At 40.0% G+C, this 18,833-nt stretch overlaps 1 protein-coding gene across 1 annotated transcript in view; it reads right to left on the minus strand.

The window, feature by feature from the left end:
• Positions 1 to 18,833, minus strand: part of COL4A3 (collagen type IV alpha 3 chain) — a 130,077-nt gene that overhangs the window by 30,847 nt on the left and 80,397 nt on the right. The window contains exons 18-28 of the mRNA XM_055346155.1: positions 18,690 to 18,731; positions 16,534 to 16,618; positions 15,074 to 15,109; positions 13,040 to 13,204; positions 10,242 to 10,334; positions 9,448 to 9,543; positions 6,444 to 6,514; positions 5,416 to 5,598; positions 3,560 to 3,728; positions 1,483 to 1,575; positions 732 to 836 (exon numbers count right to left, since the gene is read on the minus strand). Coding sequence (XP_055202130.1) covers positions 732 to 836; positions 1,483 to 1,575; positions 3,560 to 3,728; positions 5,416 to 5,598; positions 6,444 to 6,514; positions 9,448 to 9,543; positions 10,242 to 10,334; positions 13,040 to 13,204; positions 15,074 to 15,109; positions 16,534 to 16,618; positions 18,690 to 18,731 — 1,138 coding nt within the window. The remainder of the gene's footprint in view (positions 1 to 731; positions 837 to 1,482; positions 1,576 to 3,559; positions 3,729 to 5,415; positions 5,599 to 6,443; positions 6,515 to 9,447; positions 9,544 to 10,241; positions 10,335 to 13,039; positions 13,205 to 15,073; positions 15,110 to 16,533; positions 16,619 to 18,689; positions 18,732 to 18,833) is intronic.

Genomic DNA, 18,833 nt, shown 5'->3' on the forward strand with positions numbered 1-18,833 from the left:
GCTGAGATCAATATTCCTGTATTTGTGCAGAACTAATGCATGATAAGCACTGATGACATATTAACCTAGGAGATCAAATGCCAAAAAATGGATTATCTTTTGAAAGACACTTTAAGTAATATTGAAACTAACATAAAAGGATTATAAAATCTGAAAATCTATGCAACAAGCCAGGGACTGAAATGGCTCATATGTCATCCTGAACAAGACTTTGATGTATTGGTTAGGTTATTGTTTGAGTTCTCAGCATTTGGATTTCTTGGAGTGTCTTCCCTTTGATGGGAAATAGCATTTGTTCCCAAAAGAAAATAACTTCTGTAATTTATAAGGGAGAGTATGGGAAAACCAGTTACTTGTGATTCCATAGTTCTTTTTTAATTACTAAAGAAATGTATAAAGTAAAAAAAAAAGCATAAATGTAAAAATGTGCATTTATCAAGAAGTAAAGAAAATTCCACACTTAAAAAGAATCACTGCTACCATTTTGATGAATTTCTTTCCAGGTTTTTTCTATGTATTTTAAAAAATTTGATTGAGATGAGATGTGTAAATCTATGTGAGTTCTACCTTTTTGCCTAACATCATTGTAAGACTTTTCTTTTCCCATTTAAGATGGGTGAAAAACATTATTTTAGATGTCACATTATGGATCTTTTCTGTTATTCATGACATGTATTTATATTTTCTTAATATCAATAATAAATGTTATATTTTAAATTTTGTAAATTTACCCTTAGGTCCAGGGGGCCCAGGGAAGCCAACTCCTGGAATTCCTGGTTCACCATCAGGCCCAGGAAGACCTGGATCACCACATTTTCCTATGGATCCAGGGATACCTTAAAACATACAAACATTCGCATAAGAAACTTCCCTTCATCTTGTCCTGAAACACAAAAAGTCTTTCTGTGTCATTCTAGTCCTTTTTGGAAATTAGGAAATAATTTCACATAACCTCAACTGCAACTCTTCCTCTCTATTCTTATCCATTGCTCTAATCATTAGGAGCTGCACATAATGTTTAAGATAGAATTTAATTCCTAAAAAGAAATATTCTAGACAATGTGAACTACATAAGTCTCCCTCTATGCATGCAAAAGTAAGTTTCAGATCATACTGGCCAAGAAATCACATCATCAAATGAAGAAGCTGAAGGAACTATCCTGATGAACCACCAGCAAACATCACTTACTCTCCACCACCCAACTCCCCCACAAAATCCACAGAGATTTTTCTGCTCTCAACTTCCTTTTCTGTAATTATATTGATTCTTTTTTTCTTTTTTGGAATGGGAATAATTTGGATAATCTCAAAGATCAATGACAAGTCCCCCGCCTGTGGACTCGTTATCTGACAAAACTTGAGCCTTTACTCTCTTTTGGAACCAATAAATATTTTCTTTCCTTACAAAGGGGATGACATTTTTCAAGGACAGTAGGCTATCATTTGATGCCATGCACCAGACTTGGCAGAGGGGATACTCACCAGGTGGACCTCGGGGGCCAGCATGACCAGGGGGCCCTGGAGGTCCTGGGGGCCCTGGGACTGGTGTCGAAATACCGAATTCTCCCTTAGGACCTTAAGAAAGTTTGTGATCATAAGATTGGTGTGCATATTGAAGATTTTTTTTGGCTCAGAGGAACAAATGTGATTATAAGGGGATTATAAATATATCCCAAGGAATAGAAAAAAATAGTCTTTGCTTCCATAGTCTTTAACCTGGCTTAAAAGATGACCAATCCACTGAAACTTTCTTATTCAACTGAAGAATATTTATAAACATTGTCTATTGCCTAAGCTTAGTTTTAATTAATAGCCCAACTCAATGCTCGTCTATTGAAAGAGAGCCTATTCTAAAAAAAAAAAAAAAAAAAAAAAAAAAGAATCGATAATACGGAATTCAGCTTAAAACTCGGTGAATATCTATTTGGTAGGATATATATTTATTGGGCTACTAGTTTGCATGGGAAGGAAGCATGGTATGCTGAACAAAACATGAAATGTGGCCTGGGCATATATCTTAACCTCTCTGATAAATTCTTCATGTGTCACTGGGGGAGTAATGCCTACAGAGCCCATAAAGATTCAAAATAAGGTGGCTTACATTAAACATATGTTAGTGATTTGTGTTATCCATATATTATAGAAAAATAAACTTACAGTAGTGTGATGGAAAAAGCTTGATGATAATATATTTTATGACAACAGAGTCCTTCACATGTAGAAATAACAGAAGAGGATTTGAAGATGGGTTAAAAGAACGTTTTCTGTAAAGGGCCAGATAGTAAATAATCTGGGCTTTCCAGTCCAGATGGTCTCTATGCCACTACTCAACGCTGTCATCGTAGCGTGGGAGCAGCCAGAAACAATATGTAAATGAATGAGTGTGGCTGTGTGCCAGTTAAACGTATTTATGGACACTGAAACTTGAATTTCATATAATTTTCACGTGCCATAAAGGATTATTCAAAAGGTTTTTTTTTTATCCACCAATCATTTAAAAATTTTAAAAATCATTTTTAGCTTGTAGGTCACGCATAAATATGTGGTAGGCTAGATTTAGACTATGGGCTGCCATGGTTTGCCAATCCCTGGATTAGAAGAGCAGCCTCAAAAGCAAGATGCAAAAAAGAATAAACCATAAATATATATATGTATGTATATATATAATCACAAAAGAAGCTTTATGTACATGTGTGGGCAGAAACGCATGCATACAATTTAAAATATATATAAATACCTGAGGGAGGTACCTACAAATTTTTTACTGATGAGGGATACTATAAAAGGGTCTGAAGGCTGTTAGTTTATTGGGTCTAACCCTTTAAAGTGATGTTAGAAACAAACAATGATATGGTGGCATTATTTGTGGAAAACTGTCAACAACATGCAGTTCTCATCCACAGATAAACACTGACGATCCAGTCCCTCCTGGATCTACCAACCATGTTCAGTACACGTGGATCCCAAAAGTTGCTGGGACTTTAGAACTATTTATCACAAAACTTTTCTTCATTTATCTTAGCTATTTTGAAGTTTTACTTACAAACCATCTATTGAATTATGGGTCAGAAAGAACACATTTGCAATAACATCAGTGGGCCCTTGAGACTTAGAAGAGGCTTCTCAGTATCAGTTTCATAGGTTTCTATCACCCCTTTGTTTATCACAATGGAAATCCACTCATTATTCTATATATTTCTTTTTTTTTTTTTTTAAGGAATCTCTACACCCCACATGGGGCCCAAACTCATAATTCCAAGATCAAGAGTCACAGGTTCCACCTATGTAGGAAGCCAGCCAGGTACTCCTCATCCCATACATTTCTATTAGTAAATGGAGACTATTTCTTAGGAAATTTCAGCTGGAACTGCTCAGTAAAGGGAAAATAAATGTTCTCTAACATATCCTGTATATTCTCTCCCAGTGTCTATGAGCTAACATATTCTACTTATTGGAAGCAGATAGATATACATTCATTCGTCTTGGGGGAGCTTCACTTGCTCTAGGAACCATGACCCCACTCCACAGGAAAACAGGACTGGAAAGAAAACTAACCAACCGGCTTCTCCAGGTGGTCCAGGGGCTCCAGGAACTCCTTGGGTGCCCTTTGGACCAGGCTCTCCCTGTGGTCCATAGTTTGGTGGTCCAGGTGGTCCTGCAGGTCCTGGGGACCCTGGGATCCCAGGATCCCCTGGAGGACCCTGGTCCCCTTTCTCACCACTCAGGGCCTGTGACAATAGGAATATGTTTGGATCGTGCTTCATTCCAATATCCCCTTACACGGGTTAATCTTACCATAAATAGGACTGCCAGATAAGCAGCCAATGAGAAAGTCTTGAATTACAAAGCAGTTGGCATTTGAAGGGAATTATTACTAAAATCAGAGCACTGTCTGGTTTCTGCTGTTTTGTGGCCTTCGGAGTTCAACAACATTTCATTAACTTGGAAGTCCCTTGGGTCCCGCTGGAGGTGTCCTCCAGCGGGATGTCACACATAGAGAATAGCTCCTAAAACTTTGTTCACATTGGCCAACAGTTCAAATAGCTTCAGAGCTGGCAGTCTTGGAATAGCACATTTCTAAAATAAAACCAGCAAAGCAAACCTTTGATCTTTACTGGGTATTTTCGTTACAAAGGAGATACAGATAGACTGCATTCCTTTTTTTTTCTTATAAAATATCTTTTTGTAATTGCATAGGCTGTAACTTTGGAAATAGCTTGTCTATTTTAAATGAGTCAAGTGAGACAGATAATAGAGCTCCCCTTCTTCCCGCATACGGCCCCAAATAATAAATTTGAGGGGATTTTTCATTGTTCAGTATCATTGAGTGACCAAGTGTTGGATGTTTTCCCCCTTCTTCTATAATGACAGGACATAAGACTCAACATATCACCTCCTTGATTTTTTTCTTTGCTTTACTTTTACTGAAACTTATAAGCAAATTAGTGAGATGCAAAAGGAAGCATCATGTGAACTGTCTTAATACTAGACCAAAGAACTTTAGAATCTGTCCCTCTATAAGCATCACTGCCACCCCAGGGACAGCCTGGCCATTTGTCAAGGGAGAGTCTGAGAAACACCAAACCTGCCAGCTGCTTTCAGCCAGAAGGTGTTTTGTCATCAAGAAGGCATCGGGAAGACTGTATACCACGTCTACATCTTTGGGAGCCACACTTTATATTCTGATACTAAAGCGTCTGTAAACAAATCTTTAAATTTATTTGCCAAGTTTTCCTGTTCAAGGTGGGATCCTCTTCATTTGATAACACTGATAAACCCTAGAAGAAACTGGTATTTCCTGGAACAGGCTGGGCAGCATGGCTGGCAAACTTCTCACAAATACACAGAGGTGCTTAGCTTCTGACCCCAAGACATTTTTAAAGACATAAGGAGATCCCACTAGGAATCTCCCAAGTGAGCATGTGAGATATTCTATTCCTATCCTAGGAAAAGACAGAAATGATGGAAGCCTAAATATTTTAAATGACGAAACATTTGATCTGTGTATCTGATGACCCTACTCCTAAATATTCTGTTCTTGAAGCATTTATTTTTGCTTAAAAGAATGAACGCAGTCCTCAAAACCTTGACTAAGACTTTCCACCATTAATCATTTTCTGAATGTGTCTATAACCTCACTGGATACAAATGTGGAACTTGTGTAAGAGACAAGGTCATTCTCCACTCAGGATTTTATTTGGGCTAAAAGCACTACTGAGTGCTACCTATGTGTCGAGATACGATACATGTTTGCTGGGGTCCTTGCCACACCTCTGAAGGCACCCCATTGTGCAGGAGAAGGGGTCCACCAGGATGAGTGGCCAACCACTTTCTGATCGCAGACCACCCAGTGTTGTCACTTTGGAGCATCCTAATGGCAGGGAAGGTAATTTGAAAAAAGTACTGGATACCAACCGGTTCACCTTTGGGTCCTGGTGGTCCTTTAATTCCAGGAGTTCCAGGAATTCCATCCAAGCCCTTTCTTCCAGGATGGCCTCTGAGCCCGGGGTCCCCTGGAGCACCCACCTGTCCCTCAGGCTCAGATGTTTCTCCTTTTTCTCCTTTAAGTCCTGGAGCACCCGGAGCACCCGGGAATCCCTAGGGCGGTACAGAAACAAGGCTGCACTGCATTTGGGTGCAGCTGTTCTTGTGCTAATCTTAAAAAAAAAAAAAAAAGTCAACCAGAATTTTTCAATTTTTAATGAACGTGGATTTTTTTCTTTAGGCACTTCCTTTGGCCTACAAGTCTGATTTCAAGCTTTTTCATTTTCTATTTGCTGCCAAAACTGGAAAAGAATATAGCTAGATAGCACAATTCAATGCAACACATGCAATAGTATTATGATTCAATAATACAAATGATGCAATTATGATAATATACACATCATCACAAGATTACGTTAGGATGTTGGTAAATTTTAACAGGCATCTATGAATAATTTTATATAAATGTGTTTATTTTTATATAACTTTCTGAGTCACTGTGATAACATTTTAATTTCTAAAAGTCTTTACATATCCTAAGATATATCTTTATATGAATACAATTCAATGATTTTTAGTAAATTTGTTTTGTGTGTTTTTTTTAATTTTTAGTAAATTTGTACGTTTATGACATTATCGCCACAATCTGGTGTTAAAAACATTTCCATCCCTCCCCTAAATTCCTTTAAATCCATTTGCAGTCAATCTCTGTTTCCAACTCTAGTCCCAGGCAACCACAGGCCCATCTTCTATCTCTGATACCATTTTAAATGATTATACATTCATTGCTTCATTCACTTATTCATTCACGCATCATTCATTTATTCATTTAATCAAGTATCTATTAAGTGCTCTAATGCAGGGCACCAAATTGACAACCTATGTGTGGTGCCAACTGTATTTCCAGAGTGTGCTACTTCCCAAATTGCCACTAAAGCTTCCAAACCATGAAATCTTACTGGAAATCCTGGAAGACCCGCACTTCCTGGGGACCCTGGGCTTCCTTTAATGCCAGCTGCCCCTTGTCCTCCTGCAAAGCAGTGAATTATTAAATATCCATTGAATGCCAACTCTGAGTAGTCAGGGTAATGCAGTATATGAAGGAAATAGGGTGTTTTCTTCTGAGGAAAGAAAGACAATTTCTATCTTAAGACACAGAGTGCAGGGAGGGAATGGGAGTACATAAGTAGAATAGAGACGATGTAAAGGAAAACAAAACAATTAGAATTTAAAAAATTTTTACCTTCCTAAAATTCTTGTCTTTATAGTTTTAAGGAGATACATTTATTTATATTAATCATAAAAGTAACATCTGCTCATTGTAAAAAAAAATAGATTCAGAAAGAAGAGAATAAAAAATCACCCATAAATCTACCACCAGAGGACAATATTCGCTAACATTTTCATGTATGTTACTCATAAAATTGTGTATCCATAATGCACTGGACATATACATGGTAGTTTTGAATCATATGTCAATAAATATACATATGTCAATAAATACAGTTATATCTTTACTTAAGTGGTTGCATTGTAACCTTTTGTGTGGATCAACCAATATTTATTCAGCTAACTGCTGTTTTCAGAATTTAGAACATTTTTCACTTAGCTGTAGTAAATGATGCCATGATAAATATCTCTAGATACTTAGTGCCTCAAACTTATCCAATAATTTAAATAAATTCCTGAAAGTGTAGCGTGAGACCGAATGGATGCAAACTTTTCCAAGGCTTTGGATATCTGTTGCTAAATTGCATTTTACTGTACAATTTTACACTTCCTATATGTATTTAAATATCTCTGTAAAGATGATCCCTTTAGAGAGTCTTTTGGATGGATCTCAAGCCCATGTGTCAACAAATGCATATTCAGATTTTATATTTTGCAAGATTTGAATCAGGATACATTTTTTGATAGTCATCCAAATGGTTTTCCCGTTTATATATCTTCTTTGAGCTATACCTATACTATGCCAAATGTAGAGAAACCAAGGAAAATACAACACTGCTAGTTGCTCGGTAACAGTGGCCTGCCCACTTGCATTCTACCCTTGGGCTAGAGGTCACTCAAGGGGAATGTAGGACTATAATGATCGCTTTCCTTCTATTCTTTCCCTCCCTCCCTCTCTCTCTCTCCCCAACTCCTTCGTTCCTTTTAGTTTTTGTTTTCATAGAACACTTCACCCAGAGTCTTAGGCACTGAATAGGAGCTGCATGAGGAATAATCTGCCTCCCACCCCAGCCCTTTCCCCCTCATTCCCTTGCCATCCTTCCCTCTCAGACCTGTCTCAGAGATGACAGAGTAACTAAGGCATTTATAAATGGAGTAGGAAGGCTTTGTGGGTGACAAAGGACTCTGGCTGAAAGCATGTCCTTTATCAGCTGGCCACGGTATCACATTTAGCATTTCTCCTTTGGATTGACACCCAGCCCCCTTGAAGACCTCACGCCAATGCCAATGCCAACGCCAATGTCTACCAGGTGGTGGTAACATACAAATATCCCCTTATCTGTATTGCCAGGTAGACCTCTGGATTAACCTGCCTCAAGGTAAGATCCTGGCACAACAATTAAAGGATGCCAGTGTAGAAAGCAAGAGTGGGGTTCTGGAGGAGGGGGTCTGGATTTGAGTCCAGGCTTGATCACTTATGAGCTCTGCCACCATATGTATATGCTTCCCATCTGTCAAATGGGGTTACTCATAGCACCGACCTCTAGGACTGATGTCAGGAATAAGGCACAGAGATACATACGACATCCAGAACAGTGCTGAGCACACAAGTGCTCTGTGACTTGAGCTCTTGTTCCTTAGTGATAGACAATTTGATGACAATGTGGGCAGATCATGGTGGTCATGATGTCAGGAATAAGGCACAGAGATACATACGACATCCAGAACAGTGCTGAGCACACAAGTGCTCTGTGACTTGAGCTCTTGTTCCTTAATGATAGACAATTTGATGACAATGTGGGCAGGTCATGGTGGTCATGGCCAGGACTGCATGTGGCATAGCATGAGAGGCCCTGAGTAGCTAGGGCAGTGGCACGAGGGACAGAGGAACCCAACTAATGAGACTTCCTCTACCTCAAGGTTTTGCCCAGGATCAGTTCTGTGGCTAAGGAAGGGGGTGCCAGGGCAGCAGAGACAGTGGCAGCCTGGAGCAACCATATGGGGTGGAGGGTCTGGTCTGGCACAGGGGTTAACAAAAGAAGTGACACAGGCTCTAGTCGGCTCTCAGAATTTTGGCCTCTAAAAAAAAAAAAAAAAAAAGAATTTTGGCCTCTGAGATGGTTTTTACCTTCAAAAATAGAGTTAGTAGCTAATACTGAGAAATGTATGATTTCAGATAAAAATCTTCCTTTCTTCTCATGAAAAATGGAAAGATTTATCAATGCAGGGCTTAAAATGCCGCAAAGTAACAACAGATCTGAGCTGGTGTGGGATGGTCCCCTCCATTGTGCCTTCCAGCTCACCACAGTCCTCACCACTCTATTATCCCCACTGGTGTGCGGATTTATTGCATTTGTATCTTTCTAAAGAATGGCATAGCGCATATGCCTTTGGCTGTACCGAAAGTGGAGGCCTTAAAAAAAAAGACTGAGGAGAGTTGTGTCTTTTAAGAAAAAAAAAAATGAGAGAGAGCTAGTTCCTCATGGAAGAAAAAATGTGTATGTGGGATGCCTGCCTCACTTCTCCTAGCTCCTACCCCCAAAGGAACCCCAGTCTGCAATTCGTGGATAACCCAATGGTTTGCTAGAATTCAGCAACTAAAATGGAACAAGGGGACATGCCAGTTTTTGTGTTTTGGCTTACATTATGTTAACAGAGTATGTTTTTGAAAATCTCCCTCTAAGTTCTTACAAACCACATCATGACATCCAGACGTCTGGTACCTTTTTTTCACCACCCAGTGAGCTCACCCTTTTGTACTCGCAAATACCCTTGCCCGCAAAATGTCTGTACCTGGGATTCCTTTTATGCCATCCAACCCTGGCAGTCCTGGGAGACCTGGACGCCCTGGGATATAAGCACACTGTACGCACAAGAGGCCTGGTTCCCCTGCAATCAGAGCATGCTTACGTTACTCATAAACCCGCATCGAGTCTGCAGAAACTACAGATGATTTCCAAACCACACAATCATTTACTACATTAAAAATTTTGTGGAGGTTAGTGAAAATCATCAAGGATATTGTGCATATTAGTAATAAAAAATCACTCATCTAGGGGCGCCTGGGTGGCTCAGTTGGTTAAGTGTCTGCCTTTGGCTCAGGTCATGATCCCAGGGTCCTGGGATTGAGTCCTGCATCGAGCTCCCTGCTCAGAGGGAAGCCTGCTTCTCCCAGTCCCTCTGCCCCTCCCCCTTGCTCATGCTCTCGCTCTCTCAAAACAAATAAATAAATAAAATCTTTAAAAAATTATTCACGTGTTGCATCAGTTTACTTTATCTATTTGACCTTTTTAATATTCTTAGAGGAAATCTGAATCAAGAATAAAATATTTATTTTTTCAGTACCTCTCTCCTTTGGTGCAGGATAAAACTCATATTCTAGGCATATCCAACAGTTTATTGCCTGGGTGCTAAATACATGATTGCTTCACAGATAAATGAATACTTTTAGGTAATTCTTTTGGAAAGCAAGCCATCCGTGGCTATCTATAGTTTGGGATCATTGTTTTGAAGGGGAAAAAATCAGTGATAGTAATGATGATGAGAAGGATTTGCTTTCATAGAGCAACACCAATGACTGAACCAACCTTTGGGCCCCTCGACTCCTGGGATGCCTGGAAACCCAACATGGCCGGGGAGTCCACCACCCCCAGGTGGACCTTTGCGAAACACGATGTCACCTGCAAAATGACAACACCGAAGCTATTTTTAAAATTTTTATGTGTTTTTTATTCAATTACCAAGTAGTTTCAGTAAGATGTATTATTTTATATGCATTTCCCCCATGTTTGTTATGGAAGCTGAGTCTTTTGATGGTGGCCTGCAATTGAAGGCTGAAGCATGACCAGCTTTTCCTTTCTCATTTCCGCACGCGTGATATTTTTTGATAGTGGTGCAGTGATTCTTTAAAAGTTTGCTATCTGGTTAGTTCTTATCACAAAATCAACCCATGTTATTTTATTCAGTTATTTCCAATTCTTCCAAGTCTACCCTTTTAGCATTTTTAGGGAAAGGATCAAATCTCATTCCTCTGTGTATCTTGGGTATATTGAATCTCCCTGATATATTGTAGATGCTTAATACCTACTGAGGGAGAAAGTTCTGATGGAGTGTTAATCTGTTTTCTCTGCATCGCTTGTTCACATCAATGGAATTTATCATTCTTAAAGGAGTCTTTAAGAAAGCTCTCCCCAGCCTTCCACATATATTTGCTACTATATAATGTTTCAATGAACAGTTAATGCTCTTAAGCTCTTGAGTTCTAAGACCAAATTTTTGGTCTTGCCATTGCACATCTGGGTAGAAGGCAATGCTGAGGAAACGAAATATTTGAAAATAATACCTATAGCTGCCCCAGATTTCAGAGCAACATGGTATCAGTGGAAACATTTAATTGAGATGGAACGGGGTGTGGATAACATCTGCTTGACTCTGAAAGGAATGCTCATTTTGTGATCCAGTTTTCTGTGTCTTTAAGATGACTGGATAATTATCTTTAAACAGTAAAACCTAATGGCAGTTTTATACTTGATGTAGGCCTATATGTATACTTACACATTTATAGATTTGTATTTACTTGCATATTTTCATACTCATTTCATGCTTAATTCAACAAATATTTGAGTACCTACAATGTTCCAGCCCCCGTGCTACATGCCGAGCTTTAAACAGCAACAAGACACAGTATCTGACCTCAAAGAGCTTTGAGTCTTCGTAGGGGAAACTGACCAAGATAGGCAATGGGAAAAGCTCTACTGTTGGGATAAGCGTGAGTGTTATAGGATGTGGGCTCGGTGAAAACTTCCTGCAGGATATGAGCTTGAACTTGCAACTGGATGGACAGACAGGTGATGCTCAGATAAGAGAAGCTAGGAAACCAGGGCCATCTCTGAGGGGGCAGGATGCATGGTTTCCTGGGGAGGGAGGTGTGTTACTGCTGGCACCCAGGGTCCAGAGCCCGACGACAGCACTTATTACCTACAAGAGCTGTGCATACCAGGCTCCTTGTCAATAAAATGAGCATACTAAGCCTACATCTTGAAAAAGACTCAGAGCACTAGAATTTGTTAAAATCCCTGACACAGGGCAGCCTGGGTGGCTCAGTGGTTTAGCGCCACCTTCAGCCCAGGGCTTGATCCTGGGGACCCAGGATCAAGTCCCACGTCAGGCTCCCTGCATGGAGCCTGCTTCTCCCTCTGCCTGTGTCTCTGCCTCTGTGTGTGTGTGTGTGTGTGTGTGTGTCTCATGAATAAATAAAATTTTTAAAAACCTTTAAAAAAATCCCTGACACTGAAAAATTTCAGTTTAATTTAGTTTTGCTTTGTTTTTCACATAGGTTCACACCATAGCTTGGCAGCTTTTGTTCTTGGACATTTTATTGTTTTATTAATGGGATAATTTCTCAAGCAGCTGTTGGCCTAAAGGGAAACTTTTATTTTTTTCCCCAAATATTTCTCAAATAACCAGAAATTTAACTGTATTATCTTATTAACAAGAAGAGTTTTCCAGATTATTCTTTCAGATTTTCCAGGTTTATAATCACACTGTCTATAAATAATAAATCCTTCCTTTCTTTAAAACAAAATCTCAGACACACAGCACATTTTTAAGGCTGTTAGGAGGACTGAGTATAAAACACAAGACCTCCTGGGCACTTTCCAGAAGAGCCATTTAAGATCCAAAGAGTGTCCCATATGGTCTGAGGTTCTGTGTACCTATCAGCCAACAGAAAATGCTAAGTGGCTCTGTGGGAGGCTGGAGAGGATAGGACAGCCCCAGACACCACTTCACATCCTCTAGGCTGCAGCTCTGTGGTCTCTGACCTACTTTTTCTGGGAGCATCTTGCCTCATGCCCATGCTGTGCACCTCAAGCCCACACACCCTTGCTCTGGGTTTGCCTGCTGATGCCAGGTCATGGGATGCCCTGGGAGTCATGCTAACACAGCCAGAAGAGAGAGAGAGAGAGAGAGAGAGAGAGAGAGAGAGAGAGTGTGTGTGTGTGTAGGGAGGCTGGTCTGGCCCTGTGGGATATATCTTTGACCCATGACCAATAGGAACTGGTGGATAAATTCTTCCCTCTTTTTTCTCTGGGACAGATTGTCCTGCAATAAAGTTACAGCTTCTTGGAGATATTCTCTAGGGATGGAACAAGCAGTTGCAAACTTGGCCTAGGCCAACCTGATAACTGTCATCCTTCTCTGATTCACTGCCCCTGTGACTGACTTCCACTGTGACCTCCCATGGGAGCTCAGGCTAAAGCTTTGCTGTACCAGCAAAGTCATCATTCCACCAGAGATGCTTTCACAAAGAGTTTATAAAGTGAAACAGCAGCAGAAAGATTGCTCTTAAGATCCACACAGATTGAAGGCCCCATTACGTAGCTACCTGGTGGTCCTGGATATCCCGGCAGCCCTATGGGGCCTGGTGAACCAGGACAACCTGGGGACCCAGGAGGCCCCACTGCATTCTTTCCTGGGGGCCCTTGTTCCCCTTTACGTCCTTTCATGCCTGGAGATCCAGGAGCTCCTCTGAGGCCAGGCTTTGATGACCCTTGGAGAAAAGAACATATTAGCACATTTTAAGTATTTTCCTGATTAATATGTGTTATTTTTTCAATTGCAAAAAGTGATATATTCTTATTAACCAAAGTTACATGATCAAGAGGTACATAAAGCATATAAAACCAAAAGGGGATATCTTCCTTCCTTCATATGTGGCCTTTTTAAACTATCACAGCATAGTATAGCTCAGAATGTTCCAGTCCCAGGAGGTAAGATACGAACTTATTTATTACAAGGGAAACACAGCTAGAGATGCACTACTGTCTTTTTTGTTTAAAAGGATTTCATGAGAAATTCTTCAATATGTGCTGCTTTGTCGATTTTTTTCATCAGATACTAGAAGATACCTACCTTTCAGCATCTGAAATGAGAGACTGTCCTAATTGGACTTAATTCCTGCCAATCATCTTCGTTATAAAAGGGTGTGGTGGGGGAGGCCGGCATCTCCTGGGAGAGAAGCCAGGCCAGGAGGTACAAAGCCATTTCACCTATCTCTCTTAAGGTGACAGAGGGCCAGTCTCGAATTCCTGCCTTACAAACAGCTTAACTATAAAGAAGAAAGACCTCACCACCAAAGGGCTGAGAATCAGCAGGGGTAATATCTGATTATTTCTGATTATTGGGCATAAGGATTTTGCCATAAAAGCAAATCCTTCTGATTGATGTCTGTTTTATTAGAGTTCTGTAATTTTTACTTACTCATTTCCTAAGGGAGCCTATTTATTACTTGGAGCAGGGGGGTGCTGGTGGGGAGAAAAAAAACTCTTCCCTAATGTTTGGCCAGACCTCTAAAATATCCTTTTGTATTCCAACTTCAGGAGATACCCATTGTTAACAGTTTGGTGTATATTTTTCCATGCACATGCAAGTACACACAATATTTATCCATTTATCAATATTTTTACAATGGGATGATAGGATACATATACTTCTGCAATCTGCTTAATTTCAATTCATTTTCAAAATTATGAAATAGTTTAAATATACAACAAGGTATAGAGAAAAATGTAATCAGGGGCAGGGCTTATCAAACCTTAGCTATTTTTTTCCCAAGGTTTCGTTGTCTCTACAAAATGACACATGACAGCATTACAGTTATAATTAAAGCCACTGAGGTTAATCCTTGATGAAATGTCCTTGATTCTACCCTTCTGCTCTCAAGAGACAACCCCTCCAGTGACTTGTGGGTGTTTTTATACTTTACAGAATTGTCTATGTATTCATAAGTAATGTACCGTGAAATTTAAAACTACATAAAAGTGTAATCTATGGAGCACATGGGTGGCTCAGTTGGTTAAGCAAGCGACTCTTGGTTTTGGCTCAGGTCATGATCTCAGAGTTGGGGGATCGAGTCCCACAACAAGTTCCCTGCTTAGCACGGAGTTTCTTTCTTTTTTTTTTTTAGCACGGAGTTTCTTGAGATTCTTTCCTTCTGCGCCCTTCCCTCCACCTCACCACCCTTGCTTGCCTGCACACACTGTCTCTCAAACAAATCTAAAAAAAAAGTGCAACCTATGTACCTACACAACATGTGATACACTATGAAAACTACTATTTTTAACCAACTTAATTACTGTAAATTATTGTTTTCTATCTGTACCTCCTCTGAGCTTCAAGGCTTCCAGCCCTACGCCAGTTACTGTCACTTGGTTTAAACTACTGGGATGTAAAAAAGCATTTCTAAGTCACTTTGTGTCAGCTTTCCCTCCCTTTCCCGCTATAAGTCACAAAGTTAACAATGAAGAAGCTGGAAACACTTTTAGATCAATTAATGAAGCCTGTGTCTTATGTAAGTGATGCAAAGGTGATTTTCCTTTCAATAGCATTTCTATTGGTGGCTCAAGAAACATGTACATACCAGCACTTCCAAGAACTCCAGGAGGACCGCTGGGACCTACAAATCCGTAACAACAATTAATTGCTTATAAGGATATAAATACTTCCCTCTCCCCATTTTTGAAATCTTGGGCGACAATATTATAATAATTAAAAAGAAATATCTTCATACTTTTTCTCCACTCTCATGAAGGTAAAATTAAAACTTCATTTATTTAAAACAAACTGCAGAGAAGAAACTAGTCTGAGATGCCTAACACTCAGAAGTGAGTCACGCCATCCTAACACCTTCAAACAAGTCAGCAGACATGTACTAAGAGCCTGCTCTGTGCTTGACACTTTGCTGGGATGGTGCGATGCAAGAACAGCAAACAGCTGGAACTGTCAAGGTCCTGTCGTTGTTTGGCTTGGCTTCCCATCTCAGATCGTTTCTAGCTATGATATTGCAGGTGAGGTTCTAATTCTTTGATACATCTGTGTGACTAGTGAACATTGCAGATTTAAAAAAAAATCTATGTCTGTGTCTATACTTATCTGTCCATTTAAGAACAATGGGAATTTTTACTCTTTTAAGTGAAATTCTCCTTCGAAATCTTATTTGTATCAATAACTGGCCTTAGATCGGTGGTTCTCAATCCCGCCTGCACACTAGAATAATCTGGGGAGCTTTTACAAGCTACCAGTGCCCAGGCCCCCCACCCCCATGCAGACAGTTGCAGCAAAATCCCAGTGCCCGGACCTGGGCATATTATTGTTTAGAACTTCCCAGGAATTCTGATGTGTAGCCACAGAGGAGAGCCCTTGACCTACACCTTTTCAATCTATCTGAAGGGATAGAATCTGAGTAAATGTGACACTACTTCATGGGGCAGGAGTCAGGAAATCTGGGTTTCAGTCCCCTCTTGTCACTATTGTGTGGATTTGCTCAAATTGCAGTTTTTCGGGGTCTCCATTTTTTCTTTTTTTTTTTATTTTATTTATTTATTTATTTATTTATGATAGTCACAGAGAGAGAGAGAGAGGCGCAGAGACATAGGCAGAGGGAGAAGCAGGCTCCATGCACCGGGAGCCCGACGTGGGATTCGATCCCGGGTCTCCAGGATCGCACCCTGGGCCAAAGGCAGGCGCCAAACCGCTGCACCACCCAGGGATCCCCCATTTTTTCTTTTGTAACCCACTATGGTTGAGGATCTTCACATTCCCTCCTCCTGCCCTCTGGCCACGTTAGTGTTTTCTTGACAGACTTGAACTTGATGCTTTTACACACATAGAGGATTTAACTACTTTCTATGGTATGGCACCTATGGAATACTCATATAAAAGTATGAAAATTAGGACACACCAATACTACCACCCATGAAAACTGGGAGACCTCCCTTTTGCCTCCTGCAAATTCTAGGTCATAAGCATGTGTTTTACATTGTCTGGAAGGAAACACATGGAAATGGTCAGTAAATGCTTTAGGAAGAAATTCATTCTCACCCTGGGGGCCACGAGCTCCTTTGGGGCCTGGTGGGCCTGGAATTCCTTCATCACCCTTTTCCTGGTATGCATCATAATATTCTGTCTTAAAGGAAAAAGAAACGAATAAAGAGAAAGGATAGCTATTTATGGTGAGCTCACCAAATGCAATACTTCAATGTCCTTTTTTTCTCTTTTTGCCCAGAGGATCTTTTCCTTATTTTCCTGAATTCATAAGTTTATGTATTAGCAAGAATACAGTCATATGTACATGACAGATAAATTTAAAGATCAAAGTTGATGTTTCTGGTATCACAACATCATGTATTTCATGGGCTTTCAATTAGAAATACATTTTATGATGCAAGCCAGCTCACACACTCGTTTCCATAAGTGAATTGTGGATTTGGAACATCCAGATCCAGATATGTGGGAATCTGTATACCGAAGTCAAAGTTTCAAAAGCAGTGACTTACCATTTTGACATATGATCAATTCTGATTTTTTTTTATTATATCCTATTTCACTTTTTAAAAATGCTTGCCCTCATGCACTAACTTTATTTCATAGTATGTTGGGACCCACAATACTCCGTTGACTGTCTCTTTACATTTCAGCATACCATTGACTTGCAATATAATATTGAAGGTTATTGTTTCTAATATGCTTGGTGGACCTACTGCTGTTCTTCTTAAACATCTACTTCCTAAGTAGAACTTCCAAGGAAGTTACTAGGTGCTGCAGAGTTACATAGAATTGAAATACACACAGCAAGCTAGGAACGCTAAGAATTTCTCTCAAGCACAACTGACAAGTAGATTTCTCATAGAATTCAGTACATTTATCTTGAAGGAAAGAAGATGGAAATAAAAAAAAATTGGTTTCGTTTTGTTTCCTCATATGCTACATAAGGCCAATTACTTTGTTGGCTTGTTTAAGGAAGAGTTAACAAAAGTATTGTGGTTAAGCAATTGTATAAAATAACAAAAACAATTCATAATAGTAACAGTAATGATAATATAATAATGTCCATCATAAATTCCATAATGACATATGTGCACCTGCCAAGTTTTGGCTAAGTGTTTTCACAAAATGGCTCATTTCTTCTTTCTGGCAACTCCATAGAAGTATTTTGGGACTACTTGCCTCTGAATCATTTGCTTGTTAGGTGAAATGTGAATTTCCAGGACACTCCCCCAGGGACTGAGTAGATTACTTAGCCTGAGGGATCTGAGAACTGTATTAGTAACAGAACCCCCTCACCCCTACCCCATGACTCTTTTACCATCATGGAGCTTTCCATAGAACTGGCATAGTCATGAATGGCAGTTCTGCTCAGCACGTTGAATGTGAGAACTACTACCTTCTTTCATATTTTAAAGTTTATTTACTTATTGGGGAGGAGGGGGGCAGAGAGAGAGTGAAAGAGTGTCTTAAGCAGACACCGAGCTCAGCACGTGACTAATGTGGGGCTCAATATCACAACCTGAGCCAAAACCAAGAGTCCCACTGACTGTACTACTCAGGCGTCTGAGAACTACTATCTTTTAAATGCAGGAGAGAAAGGGATACCAGAATTCAGATCCTGGGTTCCTTTTACTCATCTGCTTAAGCTTTAGAGTCACAAAATAGAGAATGTGGCCCCTTTGCAGTCAGGAGTTGCATGCTGCATCAAATCCATGTCCATGCTGGAGAGAGGAGACTGCCTACTAAAATGGAGTTTGGGCTGGGGGTCACTGGTTTTTGCTGGCTCTGGCTGAGCTCCTCTGTTGAGCTCTGGAAATGCCGGTTGTCATACCTGGGCCCAGCTGCAGTGAGTGGAGCAGGCTCCCTCCCCGTTGCTGCCCCTGTTGGCCTCCACTGCACTCCTACTACTCTGCTCAAGGGCACAGGTCACCTTGACCCATGTCTAATTGGACAAAGAATTTCTCCATCCCCATGCCCAAGGTGGGCATTTCTAGTGCCTTCCAGAGACCAAATAAGACCAAAGAGAAATATTTATCCATTGTCAAATAGACAAATAATGACAAAGGCAATTTTCTTCCCTGGCTTGATAAAAAAGTAAATACCATAATCTCTATCTTAACAGTTAATGAGAGACACTGATTCAAAATTTCCTTGATACTTTGAAGGACTTGATCAAATATGACACTGATATTGTCTTTAGTTACACTTACTGGACCACGAAATCCTGGCGGGCCAATGTCCCCTTTCCACCCCTGTATTGAAAGACAGTTATAAATTATAAGTACATTAATCCAAGGTACTTACATATTTGCTTTACTTATAAAGCAAAATACATAGTTAAACAATAAGTCAAT

The sequence above is a fragment of the Nyctereutes procyonoides genome, unplaced genomic scaffold (assembly GCF_905146905.1).
Source record: "Nyctereutes procyonoides isolate TBG_1078 unplaced genomic scaffold, NYPRO_anot_genome, whole genome shotgun sequence".
NCBI lineage: Eukaryota > Metazoa > Chordata > Mammalia > Carnivora > Canidae > Nyctereutes > Nyctereutes procyonoides.